Genomic DNA, 17,415 nt, shown 5'->3' with positions numbered 1-17,415 from the left:
AGAATATTTAAGAAATAAATTGTAATGAACGAACCTTCTTCTATTGCGTGCAGGTGTATTGCATCGTTCCCCTGAGAAATGATGTTGACTTGGTCGAACTGAAGGGGGCTGCCTATTTGATGTCATCTCCCATGGTCGCATTGGTGGTGAGGGAGCTGGTGATGCTGATGTATAATCAAAGACTGAATGAGAGAGGCGCTGTCTCTTGGGACTTGGACTATCTTCACTCTGCCAATGCAACAAAAATCAGTCAACTAAGAAATTTTTAAAAGATTTTACATTACTGTTTATGCACAGGTGTTTAAATATATTTACCCTCAAGTGTAAAGAAGGGGGAAAATATGCTATTAACTGAAATTAAATAACTTTAAAGAAAATGATGCTGGGAGGGACGGCGGAGGAAGGAGGGAAATGTACAGTAAATATCAAATAAAGAATAAACTGTTTCTTACAAATCATCATAAAATTCAACAGGTAACAACATACAAGGTATATAGAACAAGGCAATAAGCAATGAATGGTACTTGACCATCTCTTTAAAACCCTCATTCAACTGAGAAATTCCACTTTGTTCTCCCACCAATTAACAGTTGCTCTTTTAGGAACCAATTCTTAGCTGAGAGATCAATTTAGGAGGGGGAGTACAATTTAAGTAGCCCTTATTGATTCAAAACCACAGTCCCCTGCATCCTTATTTCTGTTAAGGCCATTTCATTTAATTTCTTTAATAAAAGTTGCCGGGATAAAATAAAATTTATATAAAACAAAAAGAAATAGTCAACTGATCTAGATCAGCAATATTCAACCACTGGTCAAGAGGGCACAGTTGGCCCTGGCCGGTTGGCTCAGCGGTAGAGCGTTGGCCTAGCGTGCGGAGGACCCGGTTCGATTCCCGGCCAGGGCACACAGGAGAAGTGCCCATTTGCTTCTCCACCCCTCCCCCTCTCCTTCCTCTCTGTCTCTCTCTTCCCCTCCCGCAGCCAAGGCTCCATTGGAGCAAAGATGGCCCGGGCACTGGGGATGGCTCTGTGGCCTCTGCCTCAGGCGCTAGAGTGGCTCTGGTCGCAACATGGCAACGCCCAGGATGGGCAGAGCATCGCCCCCTGGTGGGCAGAGCGTTGCCCCATGGTGGGCGTGCTGGATGGATCCCGGTCGGGCGCATGCGGGAGTCTGTCTGACTGTCTTTCCCCGTTTCCAGCTTCAGAAAAATGAAAAAAAAAAAAAAAAAAAAAAAGAGGGCACAGTTGTGTGCTGCAAGAATTTTTAAAATATTCAGGCAGGGACACTGAACCTTTTTCCCTTAGACTGTCAAATTAAAAAATGACAGCCAACACAACAACAGCTGTCCAGTGTGAAAGAATCAAAATTATGTATTATATTTTTTGCTGAGCTAACAAAAAAATATATATGTTGGTATATGTTGGTGTGCTGCAGAATTTTAGTAATTTATGTGTGCCATGAGATGAAAAAAGTTGAAAAATTGCTGATCTAGATCATCACTTCTCAACTAGAATGAATGTCACAGCATTTTCGGAAAGACATGAAGTTTCAGGTAGATCATGGATATGATGGATAATTCAAAACTTACATATGTTACATACCGGCACATAATCTCAACTTTTCAAAGGTCATTAGCACTGCTTACTAGCTATAAAATTCGTATTCACGTAATTGAATGAACTCTCCAGGAGTTCCCAAACTCAATATCCCACTTGAGCCTCAACAAAACTATGAAAATTACAAATTTAACTGAAAGTCCGATGAAGGCTATGTGCTTCCTAAGAGAACCTCTCCTATTTCTAATCTACTCCTGCAAGTTCTAATTATTTGGGTATCATAGCACTTTTGACTATAAAATAACTGGTACCCACTGCTATCACTAAAATCATGTTAGAATATTAGCTGAAGCATATATTGTGCTATATACTACATTAGATTTTAAGAGATAACATAAAACATAACAACTGACTAAACTGATAGAAAAGAAGCAAACTACTAAATGGTTATTTTTGATCATTCCAAGTTTTTTTTTTTGTTGTTTTTTTTTTACAGAGACATAGAGAGAGGGATAGATAGAAACAGACAGGAATGGAGAGAGATGAGAAGCATCAATCATCAGTTTTTCGTTGCAACACCTTAGTTGTTCATTGATTGCTTTCTCATATGTGCCTTGACCATGGGCCTTCAGCAGACCAAGTAAACCCTTGCTTGAGTCAACAACCTTGGGTCCAAGCTGGTGAGCTTTTGCTCAAACCAGATGAGCCCACGCTGGCGACCTCGGGGTCTAGAACCTGGGTTCTCCACATCCCAGTCTGACGATCTATCCACTGTGCCACTGCCTGGTCAGGCCATTTCAAGTATTTTAACATAGGTATTCCAAAAACATAATTTTCCTTCTATATTTAAAAATGTTATTTCAAATTTGTCATATTAACTAAAATAAAAGTTTTAAGAACCATATACAAATGCTTTTTTATAACTTTTGACACTTAACTTTTCTCCCTACATTTAATAGTGCTATTCAAGTGTTCTTGGTTTTACCCTCTGATTTTAGTAAGAAAATCAGTTATGTTCTGATAATCCTAAAACTTAAAAAAATATGAAATAACGATAAAATTTAGATATTTTGATTAAAACAAAAGGCAAGGAGAAGACAAGATGGCGATAGAGTAGGCGGACGTACCAACTCCCACCTCCCAGAACCAAAGTGGATTACAAACTAATTTTAAGAACTATCATCTGGAAAAACCAACTTTGGACTAAACTAAGAGGACTCTTCAACCAAGGAACACTGAAGAAGCCGCACCAAGACTGGTAGGAAAAGCGGAAACGCGGAGAGGGCTGCCCAGCTCCCCGGAGCAAACGACAGCCGGGAGAGACTCGCCTGACAGGAAGTGAGTTTAGCAGAGAGGGTAGGGTCCTGAATCCCAGGAACAAAGATGCAGAGAAAGCATTTGATAAAATCCAGCACCCATTCATGATCAAAACTCTCAGCAAAGTGGGAATACAGGGAACATACCTCAACATGATAAAGGCCATCTATGACAAACCCACAGCCAACATCATACTCAATGGGCAAAAATTAAAAGCAATCCCCTTAAGATCAGGAACAAGGCAGGGGTGCCCCCTTTCACCACTCTTATTCAACATAGTTCTGGAAGTCCTAGCCACAGCAATCAGACAAAAAGAAATAAAAGGCATCCAAATTGGAAAAGAAGAAGTAAAACTATCATTATTTGCAGATGATATGATATTGTATATAGAAAACCCTAAAGTCGCAGTAAAAAAACTACTAGACCTGATAAATGAATTCAGCAAGGTGGCAGGATATAAAATTAATACTCAGAAATCAGAGGCATTTTTATACACTAACAATGAACTGTCAGAAAGAGAAATTAAGGAATCAATTCCCTTTACCAATGCAACCAAAAAAATAAAGTACCTAGGAATAAATTTAACCAGGGAGATTAAAAACTTGTATTCGGAAATCAGAGAAGATACAAACAAGTGGAAGCATATACCGTGCTCATGGTTAGGAAGAATAAACATCATTAAAATGTCTATATTACCCAAAGCAATTTATAAATTCAATGCAATACCGATTAAAATACCAATGACTTACTTCAAAGATATAGAACATATATTCCAAAAATTTATATGGAACCAAGGAACACGAATAGCCTCAGCAATCTTGAAAAGGAAGAATAAAGTGGGAGGTATCACACTTCTAGATATCAAGTTGTATACTATAAGGCCATTGTACTCAAAACAGCCTGGTACTGGCATAAGAATAGGCATATAGATCAATGGAACAGAACTGAGAACCCAGAAATAAACCCACACCTTTATGGACAATTGATATTTGACAAAGGAGGTAAAAGCATACATTGGAGTAAAGACAGCCTCTTCAACAAATGGTGTTGGGAAAATTGGACAGCTACCTGCAAAAAAATGAAACTAGACCACCAACTTACATCATTCACAAAAATCAACTCAAAATGGATAAAAGACTTAAATGTAAGCTATGAAACCATAAGCATCTTAGAAGAAAACATAGGCAGTAAACTCTCTGACATTTCTCGCAATATATTTGCCAATTTGTCTCCACAGGCAAGTGAAATAAAAGACAGGATAAACAAATGGGACTATATCAAACTAAAAAGCTTCTGCACAGCTAAAGACAATAAGAACAGAATAAAAAGACAAACTACACAATGGGAGAATATATTTGACAATGCGTCTGATAAGGGGTTAATAACCAAAATTTATAAAGAACTTGTAAAACTTAATACCAGGAAGACAAACAATCCAATCCAAAAATGGGCAAAAGAAATGAATAGACACTTCTCCAAAGAGGACATACAGATGGCCAATTAGGCATATGAAAAAATGCTCAGTAATCATTAGAAAAATGCAAATTAAAACCACAATGAGATATCACCTCATACCAGTCAGAACGGCGCTCATCAACAAAACAGCACAGAATAAGTGCTGGCAAGGATGTGGAGAAAAGGGAACCCTCCTGCACTGCTGGTGGGAATGCAGAATGGTGCAGCCACTATGAAAACAGTATGGAGATTCCTGAAAAAATTAAAAATCGAACTGCCTTTTGACTCAGCTATCCCACTGTTAGGAATATTCCCCAAGAACACCATAGCACTTGTTTGAAAGGAAGAAATGCACCCCCATGTTTATGGCAGCACTGTTCACAATAGCGAAGATCTGGAAACAGCCCAAGTGTCCGTCAGAGGACGAGTGAATTAAAAAGCTTTGGTACATATATACTATGGAATACTACTCAGCCATAAGAAATGATGACATGGGATCATTTACAACAACATGGATGGACCTTGATAACATTATACTGAGCAAAATAAATAAATCAGAAAAAACTAAGAACTATATGATTCCATACATAGGTGGGACATAAAAATTAGACTCAGAGACATGGATAAGAGTGTGGGGGTTACAGCGTGGGGGGGAGGGAGAGGGAGGGGGTTGGGGGAGGGGAGGGGCACAAAGAAAACCAGTTAGAAGGTGACGGAAGACAACTGGACTTTGGGTGATAGGAATGCAGCATAAGCAAATGTCAAAATAACCTAGAGCTGTTTTCTCTGAACATATGTACCCTGATTTATCAATGTCACCCATTAAAATTAATAAAAAATAAAAAAAAGAATTTGTCTCAGGGCTAATTCAGGCAGTTAGAAGAATAGTATAAGGATGCCAATTCTGCTTCTCAGGCCACATCCTGCAAAAGGGGCCCCAAGAAAATTGGTGATTTGGCTCCTCTGATTTTGCCAATTGGATTAAAAAAAAATAGGTCAGGAATGCCCTGAAATGGAACTAACAATACAAGGGCATAAATTTAAAGGACTTTTAGATACTGGAGCTGATGTATCTGTTATTGCTAAGCTACTTTGGCCTCCTCCCTGGCCCACTCATGCAGCAGCCACAGAATTACAAGGTATAGGGCAGAATAAATCCCCTAAACAAAGTTCTAGTTTTTTACATTGGGAAGATTAAGAAGGTCATTCTGGGCCCTGGCCGGTTGGCTCAGCGGTAGAGCGTCGGCCTGATGTGCGGGGGACCCGGGTTTGATTCCCGGCCAGGGCACATAGGAGAAGCGCCCATTTGCTTCTCCACCCCCACCCCTCCTTCCTCTCTGTCTCTCTCTTCCCCTCTTGCAGCCAAGGCTCCATTGGAGCAAAGATGGCCCGGGTGCTGGGGATGGCTCCTTGGCCTCTGCCCCAGGCGCTAGAGTGGCTCTGGTCGTGGCAGAGCATCGCCCCCTGGTGGGCAGAGTATCGCCCCTGGTGGGCGTGCCGGGTGGATCCCGGTCGGGCGCAGTCGGGCGCATGTGGGAGTCTGTCTGACTGTCTCTCCCCGTTTCCAGCTTCAGAAAAATACAAAAAAAAAAAAAAAAAAAAAAGAAGGTCATTCTGGATTTTTTTTTTAAAATCTTTTTTTTTTTTTAATTTTTCTTTTCTAATTTTATTTTTTTTTTATTTATTCATTTTAGAGAGGAGAGAGAGAGGGGGAGAGAGAGGAGAGAGAGACAGGGAGGAGGAGCTGGAAGCATCAACTCCCATATGTGCCTTGACCAGGCAAGCCCAGGGTTTCGAACCAGCGACCTCAGCATTTCCAGGTCGACGCTTTATCCACTGCGCCACCACAGGTCAGGCCATTCTGGATTTTTTAAGCCTTATGTGCTCCCTGGATGGCCAATTAATTTGTGGGGTAGAGATGCTTTGAAAAATACGGGAGCATTGCTTGTCAATCCTAATGGTTTAGTCAGTACTCAGATGCTTGACCGGGGATTTTTTGCCCACTAAGGGACTAGGGAAAGAACAGCGAGGAATTCTCATAGAAATGGCACCCAATACCAGAAGGTGTGGATTAGGATATCAAAATTTAGCATAGGGGCCTTGGTACCTCCTGCTACCCCAATAATGCATTGTGCAGACCCAATTACTTGGAAATCAGATAATCCTGTATGGGTAGACCAATGGCCCCTTTCTCAGGAGAAACTTAGGGCAGCTGCTCGATTGGTACAAGAGCAGCTACAGCTTGGGCACATTTGAACCATCTAACAGCCCATGGAATACACTTCCATATTTTCATCTTGTCGCCTCCTTGATTATCAAGGGGCATAGGTGACCCTTACAGCTTATAGGTTTTGAGCCTCAAAGTTATTGTTGTTCCTTTTTTCAAAGCATCAACAACAATGGCTCTGGGAAACTTCCACTAAATGGCAAATTGCTTTTGCAAATCAATGGACAACTTTATACTGAAACAGTCAACTTAAAATCAGCTCAAAGACTAGAATTATATGCCATTATCATAGCTTTTCAGCATTTGCCATATTCCTCCTTTAATCTATATAGACAGCAAATATTTACTTATGATTGTTTCCACTATAAAGACTGCTGTCTTAGGGACAACTGCGGATGAACTGGTTCAGCAGTTCCTTCTTCTTCAAAGACTTGTATGTCAACATAGAGCTCCATGTTTTATAGGACATACTTGAGCTTACTCCATGCTCCCTGGAGCTTTAGCACAAGGGAATGCCCTTGTTAATCAAGCTACCCAAAAGAAAATTATTTGGAGCAACCATTACAGATCGAACAATTCAGTCTCATACTATTCATCATCAGAATGCTGCAGCCCTGTGTAAACAGCTTCAACTTTCTCAGGAAGCAGCACGGCAGATTGGTAAATCCTGTCCAAGGTGTCCTACACTACAATTTGTCCCTTCATTTGGAGTTAACCCTCAAGGATTCCTATCAGGACAACTTTGGCAAATGGAGGTTACTCATATACCTTCATTTGGCAAACAGCCCTATGTCCATGTTACAGTGGATACTTATCCTGGATTTATATACATAGTAACCTCTGCCAGAACAGGAGAGGCTGCTAAGCAGGTTATAGCTCATTGTCTGTATGCAGTTTTCTATTATTGGATTTCCTAAACTGGTTAAAACTGACAATGTTCCTGCATATGTAGCAAAAGCATTTACTGTATTTTGTCAAACCTTTCGAATTATGGTTATTTCTTACAATTAAAGTAAGAAATTAAAGTAAGAAATCTTATTAAAGCATACCCAGCAAATATTTTAAGGTCAATTTAAAAAAAAATTTAGGCCCTGGCCGGTTGGCTCAGCGGTAGAGCGTCGGCCTGGCGTGTGGGGAACCCGGGTTCGATTCCCGGCCAGGGCACATAGGAGAAGTGCCCATTTGCTTCTCCACCTCCCCCTCCTTCCTCTCTGTCTCTCTCTTCCCCTCCCGCAGCCAAGGCTCCACTGGAGCAAAGATGGCCCGGGTGCTGGGGATGGCTCCTTGGCCTCTGCCCCAGGCGCTAGAGTGGCTCTGGTCGCGGCAGAGCGACGCCCTGGAGGGGCAGAGCATCACCCCCTGGTGGGCAGAGCGGCGCCCCTGATGGGTGTGCTGGGTGGGTCCCGGTCGGGCGCATGCGGGAGTCTGTCTGACTGTCTCTCCCCGTTTCCAGCTTCAGGAAAAAAAAAAAATTTAAAAGGGGGGAGTCATATCCTGGAACTCCTATGGGTCTACCATATCATGCTTTTTACTTAAAATTTTTAAAATTTCTTTTGAATGCTGATGAACAGGAGATGCCAAATTTTTTTCTCCTGCAAACTTCTACCTTCTTTTATTTGATCCAGCTAGTAACACTGTTTTGTCTTTTTCCAAATAGCTCCAGATATACAGAAAAGGTTTATATAGGCGATGGGGATCCTCAAACCCCTCAGCGAGATCTTCTGAGTATGGCTTTTAAGGCACCAAGAGGCAAAAAAAGCCCAATAGAGATCAGGTGAGCTACCAGCTTTTAGAATATGCCCTTTAAAGGCTCCAACGCCCCAAAGGGGTCTCATAGGATTCCATCTGGGTCCTGCTTCAATAGTGAAAAGGAAGGTCATTGAGCTAAAGCCTGCCAGGCTTACATGCCTTTGCTGTGAGGAAAAAGGGACACTGGAAGGTAGGCTCCCCCCTCGCTCCTCTAAGGGAGGGTTCAGTCTCTTCCAGCCCTGCTCCAGCCATCTATGACCTAACCTTGCCCAGAATGGCTGGGGTTTGCCACTGAAGGCTGAAGGTGCCCAGGGCCGGCCCCATCTATGACACTGTGGACGAGCCTAGGGTATTTATTCCAAGAAGCAGGTAAACTGATCTCATTTGCACAAGGGCCACTTAACTATGTCTTGCCTAAATAGTCAGGTTTTTTATTCTTCCCTCAAAGTATCTCTGTTGTGGGTGTTGACAGTCCTATTTTCTGCTGCTTTGTTTAATATAAAGTGTTTCCTTTATTCCTCCTACCTCAATGCCCCACTCATATTTCAGGCTGGGACCTACTCCTAATTTAGAGCTCTCTCCCCACCTTTTGCTAACTTCTATTGTGAATTTACCTTTGCCACCCAGCTTAGTGTATCCCAAGGTTCTCTTTACCACGCCACAGTTGCAGAGCTCCAGGGAAAAGCACCCTGGTCTCATCTCTCCAGGCAGAGGAGAACAGAGGCTCCATCTCCACACATGCTGCAGATGGCTTTTCTAGTCTACCTGAATCATTACCAGCTAGAAGCAGCGGTCATTGGGACTTGGACGTGAGCTGCAAAGTATAGAATTGTGACAACAATTCCAATGCTATGCGGACTGTTCCTGGATGTGGACTTTTTCTGGACTCCTGCTTCTTGTGACAGCTCCTAACAGACTGAACTGGGGTTGGGTTGCATTTTTCAGGGATTTGGCATGGTGTTGGGGCCAACTTGGACTTGGCGAACATGTTAAGGACACTACTGTTTTATGGATTCTTGTTGTATTGGCTTCAAAAATACTGGTGCATTCTAAGCTGGATAGTGGTTTTTTCCTTTAAATTATACATGTGTCTGCCATAAACTTTGTAGCTTGCATAAAGAAAATATTTCATAATTTTAAAAATTAAAAATGCATGCAAAATTGGAAAGATATTGAGGAGTAATACAATATAAAGCAAGTGAAAGTCTTTAATAAACAAGAACTGGGACAAAATTGAAACATAGTAAAGATGACAAAAAGACATCAAAAACAAGATGAGCTATTGTTTAAAAACTGGTAGGTAGAAACATGGGTCCAGAAAAATATCAGCACTTTCCTTTTCTTCTCTGACCATCCCACATACCCAATACCACGCTTGAAATGGGAAAAATCAGTAATTTTTCTTTTTTTTTTTAATTTTTATTTATTAATTTTAGCTTGAGAGGGAGAGAGAGACAGGAACATCAACCCATTCTTGTATGTGCTCTAACCAGAGACGGAACTGGCAACCTCTGTACTTTGAGACGATGCTCTTTAACCGACTGAGCTATATCTAACCACGGCTAGTAATTTCTTTATCCTTAGAGAATGTTGCAGAAGAAGGATGTCCTCAGAAAAGATACTAATTTCAGCTAAGATAAGGAAATAGGTGCTTTGAAAAAGAAAAATGGAAGAGCCAAGTGAGTCTGTTTAAAGTGAAGTATTCCAAAGGGAAAGGAAAGTAGAAAGAGTTGGTAGAGCAGGAAGTTGAAGGAAAAGCCAAGAGTAAGAAAACATGAATACATTGAGGGAATAGCTTTCTGAGGACAGGAAATGGCTGGGTAGGTTTTCTTTTTAATGTGACAATGAAGTTTTTATAAGGATGAGAAGCATAATCAAGAACTAAAAAATCACACCTAATTTTGGTATCAATTAACTGAAGGTATTCAACAATATCTCAAAGGGGATGTGAAAAGGATTTACTCTGTTTCATCAGAACACTGGGAGGGCAGTAAATAGGCAAAAAAAAATCTCTACTCTCCCTTTGGGGGCAAAGTATATTGAGGGCCTTGTTCTAAAGTTAGAGAAAAGTAAGATACAAATTAAATTAGAACTATAAATAAAAACAATTCCTTTCACCTTTTTGTAACATCCAAATAGAACTGGCTCTAAATCCTTTGCTTTATTTTTAAAACATGGGTTTAAATCTATTGCTTTTGGCAGTTCTTTGAGTTTTAAGCTAATGTTGAGTTAAAGCCTGAAGACTCACAGTATAAAGAACACAGAAAACATCAAATAACTGTTTATTGGTGGCAGCAGAGAAGGTACTAAGTAAATTTTTCCTCAGCTATATTGTTCTACTACTAAATATCAAGGTATTACAGGTTAATGCTACATCAAAAATGATATTCAGTAAGACAGTAAATTCAATATAGACAACTATGTCTCTTACTGCACTTTTTATATCCAAAGCAGCAAGTAGGCAGATACAGTAGATAAGAAACAGGGAAAGTTAGGTTTGAGTCTCTGCTCTACCAGTAACTACATACATAATTGGGCATCTTTGTGTGCTTTTCCAAGCCTGTTTCTTCATCTAGAAATCCACCTGTGATTAATCTGAGGGTTAAAAACAAAAGATGATAATATAAATACATGCAAAACTGAGAATCCAGAGCATATTATAAGGAATACCAGAAGAATCTTGAATCCCTTACAATTCCACATGTCCAATTTAATGTGTCACAAACACTCTTTCAAAACTAGTCCTAAACTGCAACCTGCCACTCCCACACAAACAAAAAATGAGCTGGCTCTATCTAAAAGTTACAGCACTGATTAGAAACTCTTAGTACCTCATGTTTATCTATACATGTACAAATACATAACGTGGGCAAAACCCTAGCATCCAAGAAGCAATTCTGTACGTAACTGAGTTTCCTCTGTGCTATTATAGATTAATGAATTGAAAGTTTAGTAATGATTTATGTGAATATATCCTAGTAACCTTGTTAATAATGTAATGATGATTTCAATCTATTCACATCTCATTTTCATTTAATATGTAGCAAAATTTTAAATCACATTTTTACCCACAGGTATCAAAAGTCACTGAAGATAAGTAACCATGTTTTCTCTCTGAAATATGCATTACTACTTAACTCTGAGAACTAAGCAATTATAAGGAGTGACAGCTTTAAAAAAATCTTACATGCTTCCAGTTTATCTTTCCTATACAATTTCACATATTCGGTAATATTTTTTCACTTTCCTACAGAACTTGGCCTATTAGGACAAGTGATTATAACAAAAGATCAAAAACCAAGAATATTAAGTGGTCAAAAAGTAAACAGCAGCTCAAGAGAAGACAAACATTATCCAGAAAAGCAGGCTGAAAGAAGTCCTCTAAGAAGAATACTTTTATTTCCACATACAACAGAAAAGAAGAAGGAAGATACTGAAAATTTTGTTTCAAGCCTTCCTAGAAACAACCAAGAATGTTATTTGTGACTTTCAGCCCTACGTAGGGAAAGGGTAAATATATAAGAACCTGGAAGAAAGCTTTGAAGTGAGCATCCTCTTGAACGGTAGTGTTCTGATCAGTTGGGAGGAGAGGGAACAGGCTCTGAAGTCTCACCCTTTCACAAATCACCTTGTTAGGATGGCCAGGCAGAGGTGCTGAATTGGCCCCGGGAGATATCTGGGAAAAAGAGGGAGAAGAAAAGGATAGTTCATGGCTAGCAGCACCAATGTGGAGAATCATGCCTATGAAGGACAGTCTGGATTTTTTATGTATTTGATTTAGCAGAGACTGGAAAGAAATTTAAAATTAATTTTAAACATCAAAACAGATGGCAAAGACTGCCTTTGGCAATGGAGCTCTCTTATAAAAACTAAGGAAAAAAGCACTGCTCAACAACACAAACTCCTCCCTATTTTCCCATGTAATTTCTATTGATATCTTTCCTACTGATATGAAATCTGAAATCCTAAAGGACACAGATAAGACTTCATGCTAAAATAAACCTGCAGTAAAAATTACATATCTTATGTACTTGAAAGATGTGTCCACCTAAACTAATAATCTCATTTCATATTTTAGTTAATATTCCAAAAGACTGTGCAAAAGACAAAAAAATTCAGAACATTTGTGGCAAAACTTCTACAGAGATCATAGGCATAAAAAACAAGACCATGGTGATCTCACCTCTTCAACACAGACCTAGCAACTTTCCTAAGAAATAAAAGACCAGATCATAAACCCCAAAGTAAAAGACTGCATGTTTTAAATTCATGACTTGATTGCAGGTTAATCCCCTTAACTCATATGTAAGTACATATACTTAATCTGTAGCATTTTAAATCATAACACCATGAGCATCACCTGTTCCAATATCCTATGAACTGGGGTTGAGGGTTTGTGGACCTGCCTGTTCCCACACTGAATACCATGTATTTTTAAGGCTGTCTTGTTTTTAGAGCTTCAATGACTTATTCATTCTTTATGTAAGTGTCTATTCTGTGACAGGCACTCAACCAGTAAGAAAAGCATGGTTTCCTACTTTCAAGAAGTATATGTATTGGCCTTAGCCAGATGGCTCGGTGGATAAAGCACTGTTCAAGCACACCACAGTCACAAGTTCCATCCCCAGTCAGGGCATGTACAAGAAGCAACCAATGACTGCACAACTAAAAATGGAACAACTAAGTTTAACAACGAGTTAAAGCTTCTCTCCCCCCATCCCCACTTCTGTCTCTCAAAAGAAATTTTTTAAAAAGAAACAAAAAACAAAGAAGTGTCTGTTATTAAAAAAAATAAAAGCAATCACTGTACAATATAAAGAGTATCATCTTTCTATAATAGTAGGTACGGGTGCTAGTAGGGGTAACTAACTGGCAAGAGACAGCCGTCTAATCAAGAAACTGCAAAATGTTCAGAATGGCTGGTAAGGAAGTAGCCATAGAGCAAGACAGAAACAGATCATGAAGTGGCATGCTATAATTATTAATCCTGCTATAATTATTAATCCTGCTATAATGAACTTCCTTAGCCCCTTTTTAATTTTTCCCCCTTTGTGAATTTTTGTTTTTGGTTTGCTATGAGCCTAGTAAACAGATAATCATACTGTTGGTAAAAATAGAATTACTTCCAAAGATCTTCCTAGGAGTAAAAGCAAAACAATTGGGGGCAGTAACTTTAGAATTCATTAGTACTGTTACACAAAATGTTTTGAACATGAGCTTAAAGCTCATTTCTGCCCCACAAACATGAATGTGCTAATATCCTTGACTACTATGATAAAGTATGAATTGCTGAATAAAGGACTATTTATTGACTGCCTCCCAGAAAGTTATATTAAAAGGAAGATAAAACGCCCTGGCTGGTTGGCTCAGCGGTAGAGCGTCGGCCTGGCATGCGGGGGACCCGGGTTCAATTCCCGGCCAGGGCACATAGGAGAAGCGCCCATTTGCTTCTCCACCCCCCCCTCCTTCCTCTCTGTCTCTCTCTTCCCCTCCCGCAGCCAAGGCTCCATTGGAGCAAAGATGGCCCGGGCGCTGGGGATGGCTCTTTGGCCTCTGCCCCAGGAGCTAGAGTGGCTCTGGTTGCAGCAAAGCGACGCCCTGGAGGGGCAGAGCATCGCCCCCTGGTGGGCAGAGCGTCGCCCCTGGTGGACGTGCCGGGTGGATCCCAGTCGGGCGCATGTAGGAATCTGTCTGACTGTCTTTCCCCGTTTCCAGCTTCAGAAAAATACAAAAAAAGAAAAAAAAGAAAAAAAAAAGGAAGATAAAACATGAATCCTGTCCTCAAAAAGCTTATTCTAGTTTAAAAAAATGATGCAAATAGCCAACTATACCATAACACAGGGGAAAAAATCAGAATAGAAGTAGGAGTCTTGGGTTTGAGGGTAAGAATAAGAAAAAATTTCATAGGAAAAAGTGTACTTCAAATTCCTGAATACTCAATCTAAGGAGTGCTTTAATCTCCTTTCTTAAAACAGACTGTTCCTTTATGTCAGATTCATATTCTTTTTGCAATCTTCTTCAGCTTATAATTTACACAGCATCTTTGAAGAGCTTTTTAACAAGTCATCTGCCTAAAGCAGTTTGTATGACTAGCACTCTTACAAACTGCTTGTACAAGTACCTAGCTGGGAAAACAGAATCAGATCAGGTTTCCTCTCCTTAATTCTTTGTTCCTTTGAAAACTTAAGAAACTGGCAAACCCTGACCCCTACGGCCACAGTTATAATTTTGAAATATATTCCTCTCCTACTAGCAATTCCTTTGGTCAGAAGCTTTATCTATAAAAAGGGAAGACAAACAATACAATGGAGGAAAGCCATATTCAATTCCTGTAGTTAGTACAGATCTGAGACAAAAATGATAGATGGATTGATCAAAACCAGAAGTCCCCACTGGGTAAGATAAAATCACACAAAATCATCGTGGGGGTGGGAGACATAGTTAAAACTCTAAGATGGCCTCCAAGATTCCCATCTCTGGTGTATATCTGCATAATCCCTCCCTCCCTGGTGTATGGGGTAGGACTGTAAATACAGTGAATTCCCCCCCCCCCATGAGTAGGTTAAATCACATGGCCTAAATTATATAAACCCCTTCACCTCTGTGAATTTTCAGATTAATTAAAATTCCAAGTCGGCTGGTTTAAATTAATCACAAAGGGGAGATTAGCCTGGGTAGGACTGACTTAATCAAAGAAAGCTCTCAAAAGAAGAACAGAGCCTTTCCTAAAGAGATTGTCAAGCCAGGGGTCCCCAAACTACGGGCCCGCGGGCCACATGTGACCCCTGAGGCCATTTATCCGACCCCCGCTGCACCTCCGATAGGGGCACCTCTTTCATTGGTGGTCAGTGAGAGGAGCACAGGATCCATCCTCATCCTGTGCTCCGGGAGTACTGTATGTGGCGGCGCCACAAAGCGCAGCATGGCTCACCTACAGTACTACTTCTGGTGACATGGGATGCACGCATCACAGCTCCGGAAGCACGTCATATCACCTGTTATGGCTAGCAGTGACAAATATGGAACCGGACATTGACCATCTCATTAGCCAAAAGCAGGCCCATAGTTCCCATTGAAATACTGGTCAGTTTGTTGATTTAAATTTACTTGTTCTTTATTTTAAATATTGTATTTGTTCCCATTTTTTTTTTTACTTTAAAATAAGATATGTGCAGTGTGTGTAGGGATTTGTTCATAGTTTTTTTTATAGTCTGGCCCTCCAACGGTCTGAGGGACAGTGAACTGGCCCCCTGTGTAAAAAGTTTGGGGACCCCTATGTCAAACCATACCAGGCTTCCTCATCCATGGAAACTTAAGATAACAGATTTCTGTTGTACGCTACTAAATTTTCGGTAATTTATTACACAATAAAAATGAAAAACACTGTGTGTGTACATATATGTGTGTACAGGAGGTACAGGTATATGAATGTGCATATATGTACATATGTATGTGTGTGTATACACACACCAGGTGGGGCAAAAGTAGGTTTACAGTTATTTGTACACAAGAATAAACTTTCACATACAACTATAGTATAAACCTACTTTTGCACCACCTTGTATATAATAAAAATTGTACCACACAAAGCAAAATTTCTTTTCCAGAATTTTAGCTATATTAATTCGATTATGAAAAATATGAAATAAGCCATTTTTAAGCACTACAGCAGTTCTTAAAATCTCAATCTAGGCCCTGGCTGGTTGCTCAGTGATAGAACATTGGCCTGGCGTGCGGATATCCCGGGTTCAATTCCCAGTCAGGGCACACAGGAAAAGCGACCATTTGCTTTTCCACCCTTCCACCCCTCACACTTCCACAGCTATGGCTTGATTGGTTTGAATGCATCAGCCCTGGGCACTAAGCATACATTGAGCCTCTCTGCCTCAGGCACTAAAAATAGCTTGGTTGTGAGCATGGCCCTAGATGGGCAGAGAACCCACCCCAGACAGAGGTTGCTGGGTGGATCCTGGTCACCATGCATGCGGGAGTCTATCTCCCTTCCTCTCACTTGGAAAAGAATAAAAACAAAAACAAATAAAATTTCAGTCTTGTAACAACTAACTTCATGCCAGGAACTGGGCTGGTCTCTCTGATCTACACATTGCAAGTCAGGGTTAACTGACTTGCTTAAAGCCACACATATCATAAATACCAGAGCCATAATTTAAAGTCTACCCTATTGCCTCTAAATTTCATACTGAGCCCACTAAACTAAAATAGTTAAAAAAAAATTTAAGTAACGTTCTTCTTAATAATGTAGTTGGATTAGTAACTAACAATTATTTCACATGGCTTAAAGCTATAAAGTATTTTAAAATACGTTTCCTTTGTTCCTGCATAAATTTCCACTACTGCCCTAAATCTCCCTCAGTTGAAATTACTGAGGTTATACTGTATCTGAAAATTGATACAATTCTATTTTTCTCTAACATGGCAACTGTTAAACATTACAAAGACATGGTAACCTCAGTCTTCTCTAAGAATGCAATTTACATTTAAAAAATTATGCCAAGAGAACATCCTGAGATGGAATTAAACCTCACAAATTTCTCATTTTAAATGTTTATTTACATATAATTGTATGACTAATCCACCCAGATAACAGAAAAAAGCAGTTTCACAAAACTAGTTATACAAAAACACTTTAACTTTTTGAACACTAACACATTACTCTTTTAGGACATCTTTGGTTTATTGAGGCCTTTCCTTGTCTTGGTAACAATATAACCAAGAATTTAACCTTTATCTTAAAGAGAATAGTAATTATTACCACTTACTGTGCTATATATAACATATGACTTAGGTCCAGATATTATGCCACAACATGATTCCTCCAAAATAGCGCCCAGTTATAGCTTCCTTCATTCATTTACATTTTTATTATAAAGGTGAGGCACAAGATGTGCAGGTATGTAACATCTAGACCAGTATTAAGTAATGTGCTTTCTACAAAATAAATTGCTCAAAGGCCCAAACAGCTTTCTCCAAAATAGCCATATTACTCTCCAGAAAAAGAGAAATAATCATTCACTGATACTTGCTATAATAACACCTGGTTAGCAGTACTCAAAGCCTAACAGAAGAAAAAACAAAACAAAAGATGAGGAA

At 39.8% G+C, this 17,415-nt stretch overlaps 1 protein-coding gene and 1 non-coding gene across 14 annotated transcripts in view; one reads left to right on the top strand and one right to left on the bottom strand.

The window, feature by feature from the left end:
- The window catches only part of RNF38 (ring finger protein 38), a 159,705-nt gene that overhangs the window by 33,059 nt on the left and 109,231 nt on the right, over window positions 1–17,415 (bottom strand). For 4 of the 13 annotated variants that reach the window (XM_066367673.1, XM_066367679.1, XM_066367678.1 and 1 more), the window contains one exon: window positions 35–228. The exons of 1 other annotated variant lie outside the window; for it this stretch is intronic. In XM_066367673.1, coding sequence (XP_066223770.1) covers window positions 35–228 — 194 coding nt within the window. Of the gene's footprint in view, window positions 1–34; window positions 229–11,830; window positions 11,981–17,415 lie in introns of all 13 variants that reach the window. 8 more of the 13 variants (XM_066367670.1, XM_066367676.1, XM_066367674.1 and 5 more) reach the window with 3 other exon arrangements.
- TRNAI-GAU (transfer RNA isoleucine (anticodon GAU)) lies at window positions 5,541–5,616 on the top strand. Its single transcript has one exon. It is a non-coding gene; the product is annotated as a tRNA-Ile (tRNA).

Source organism: Saccopteryx leptura, chromosome 2 (assembly GCF_036850995.1).
Source record: "Saccopteryx leptura isolate mSacLep1 chromosome 2, mSacLep1_pri_phased_curated, whole genome shotgun sequence".
In the NCBI taxonomy this organism is placed as follows: Eukaryota; Metazoa; Chordata; class Mammalia; order Chiroptera; family Emballonuridae; genus Saccopteryx; species Saccopteryx leptura.
This window is presented reverse-complemented; position numbering and strand designations above follow the sequence as displayed.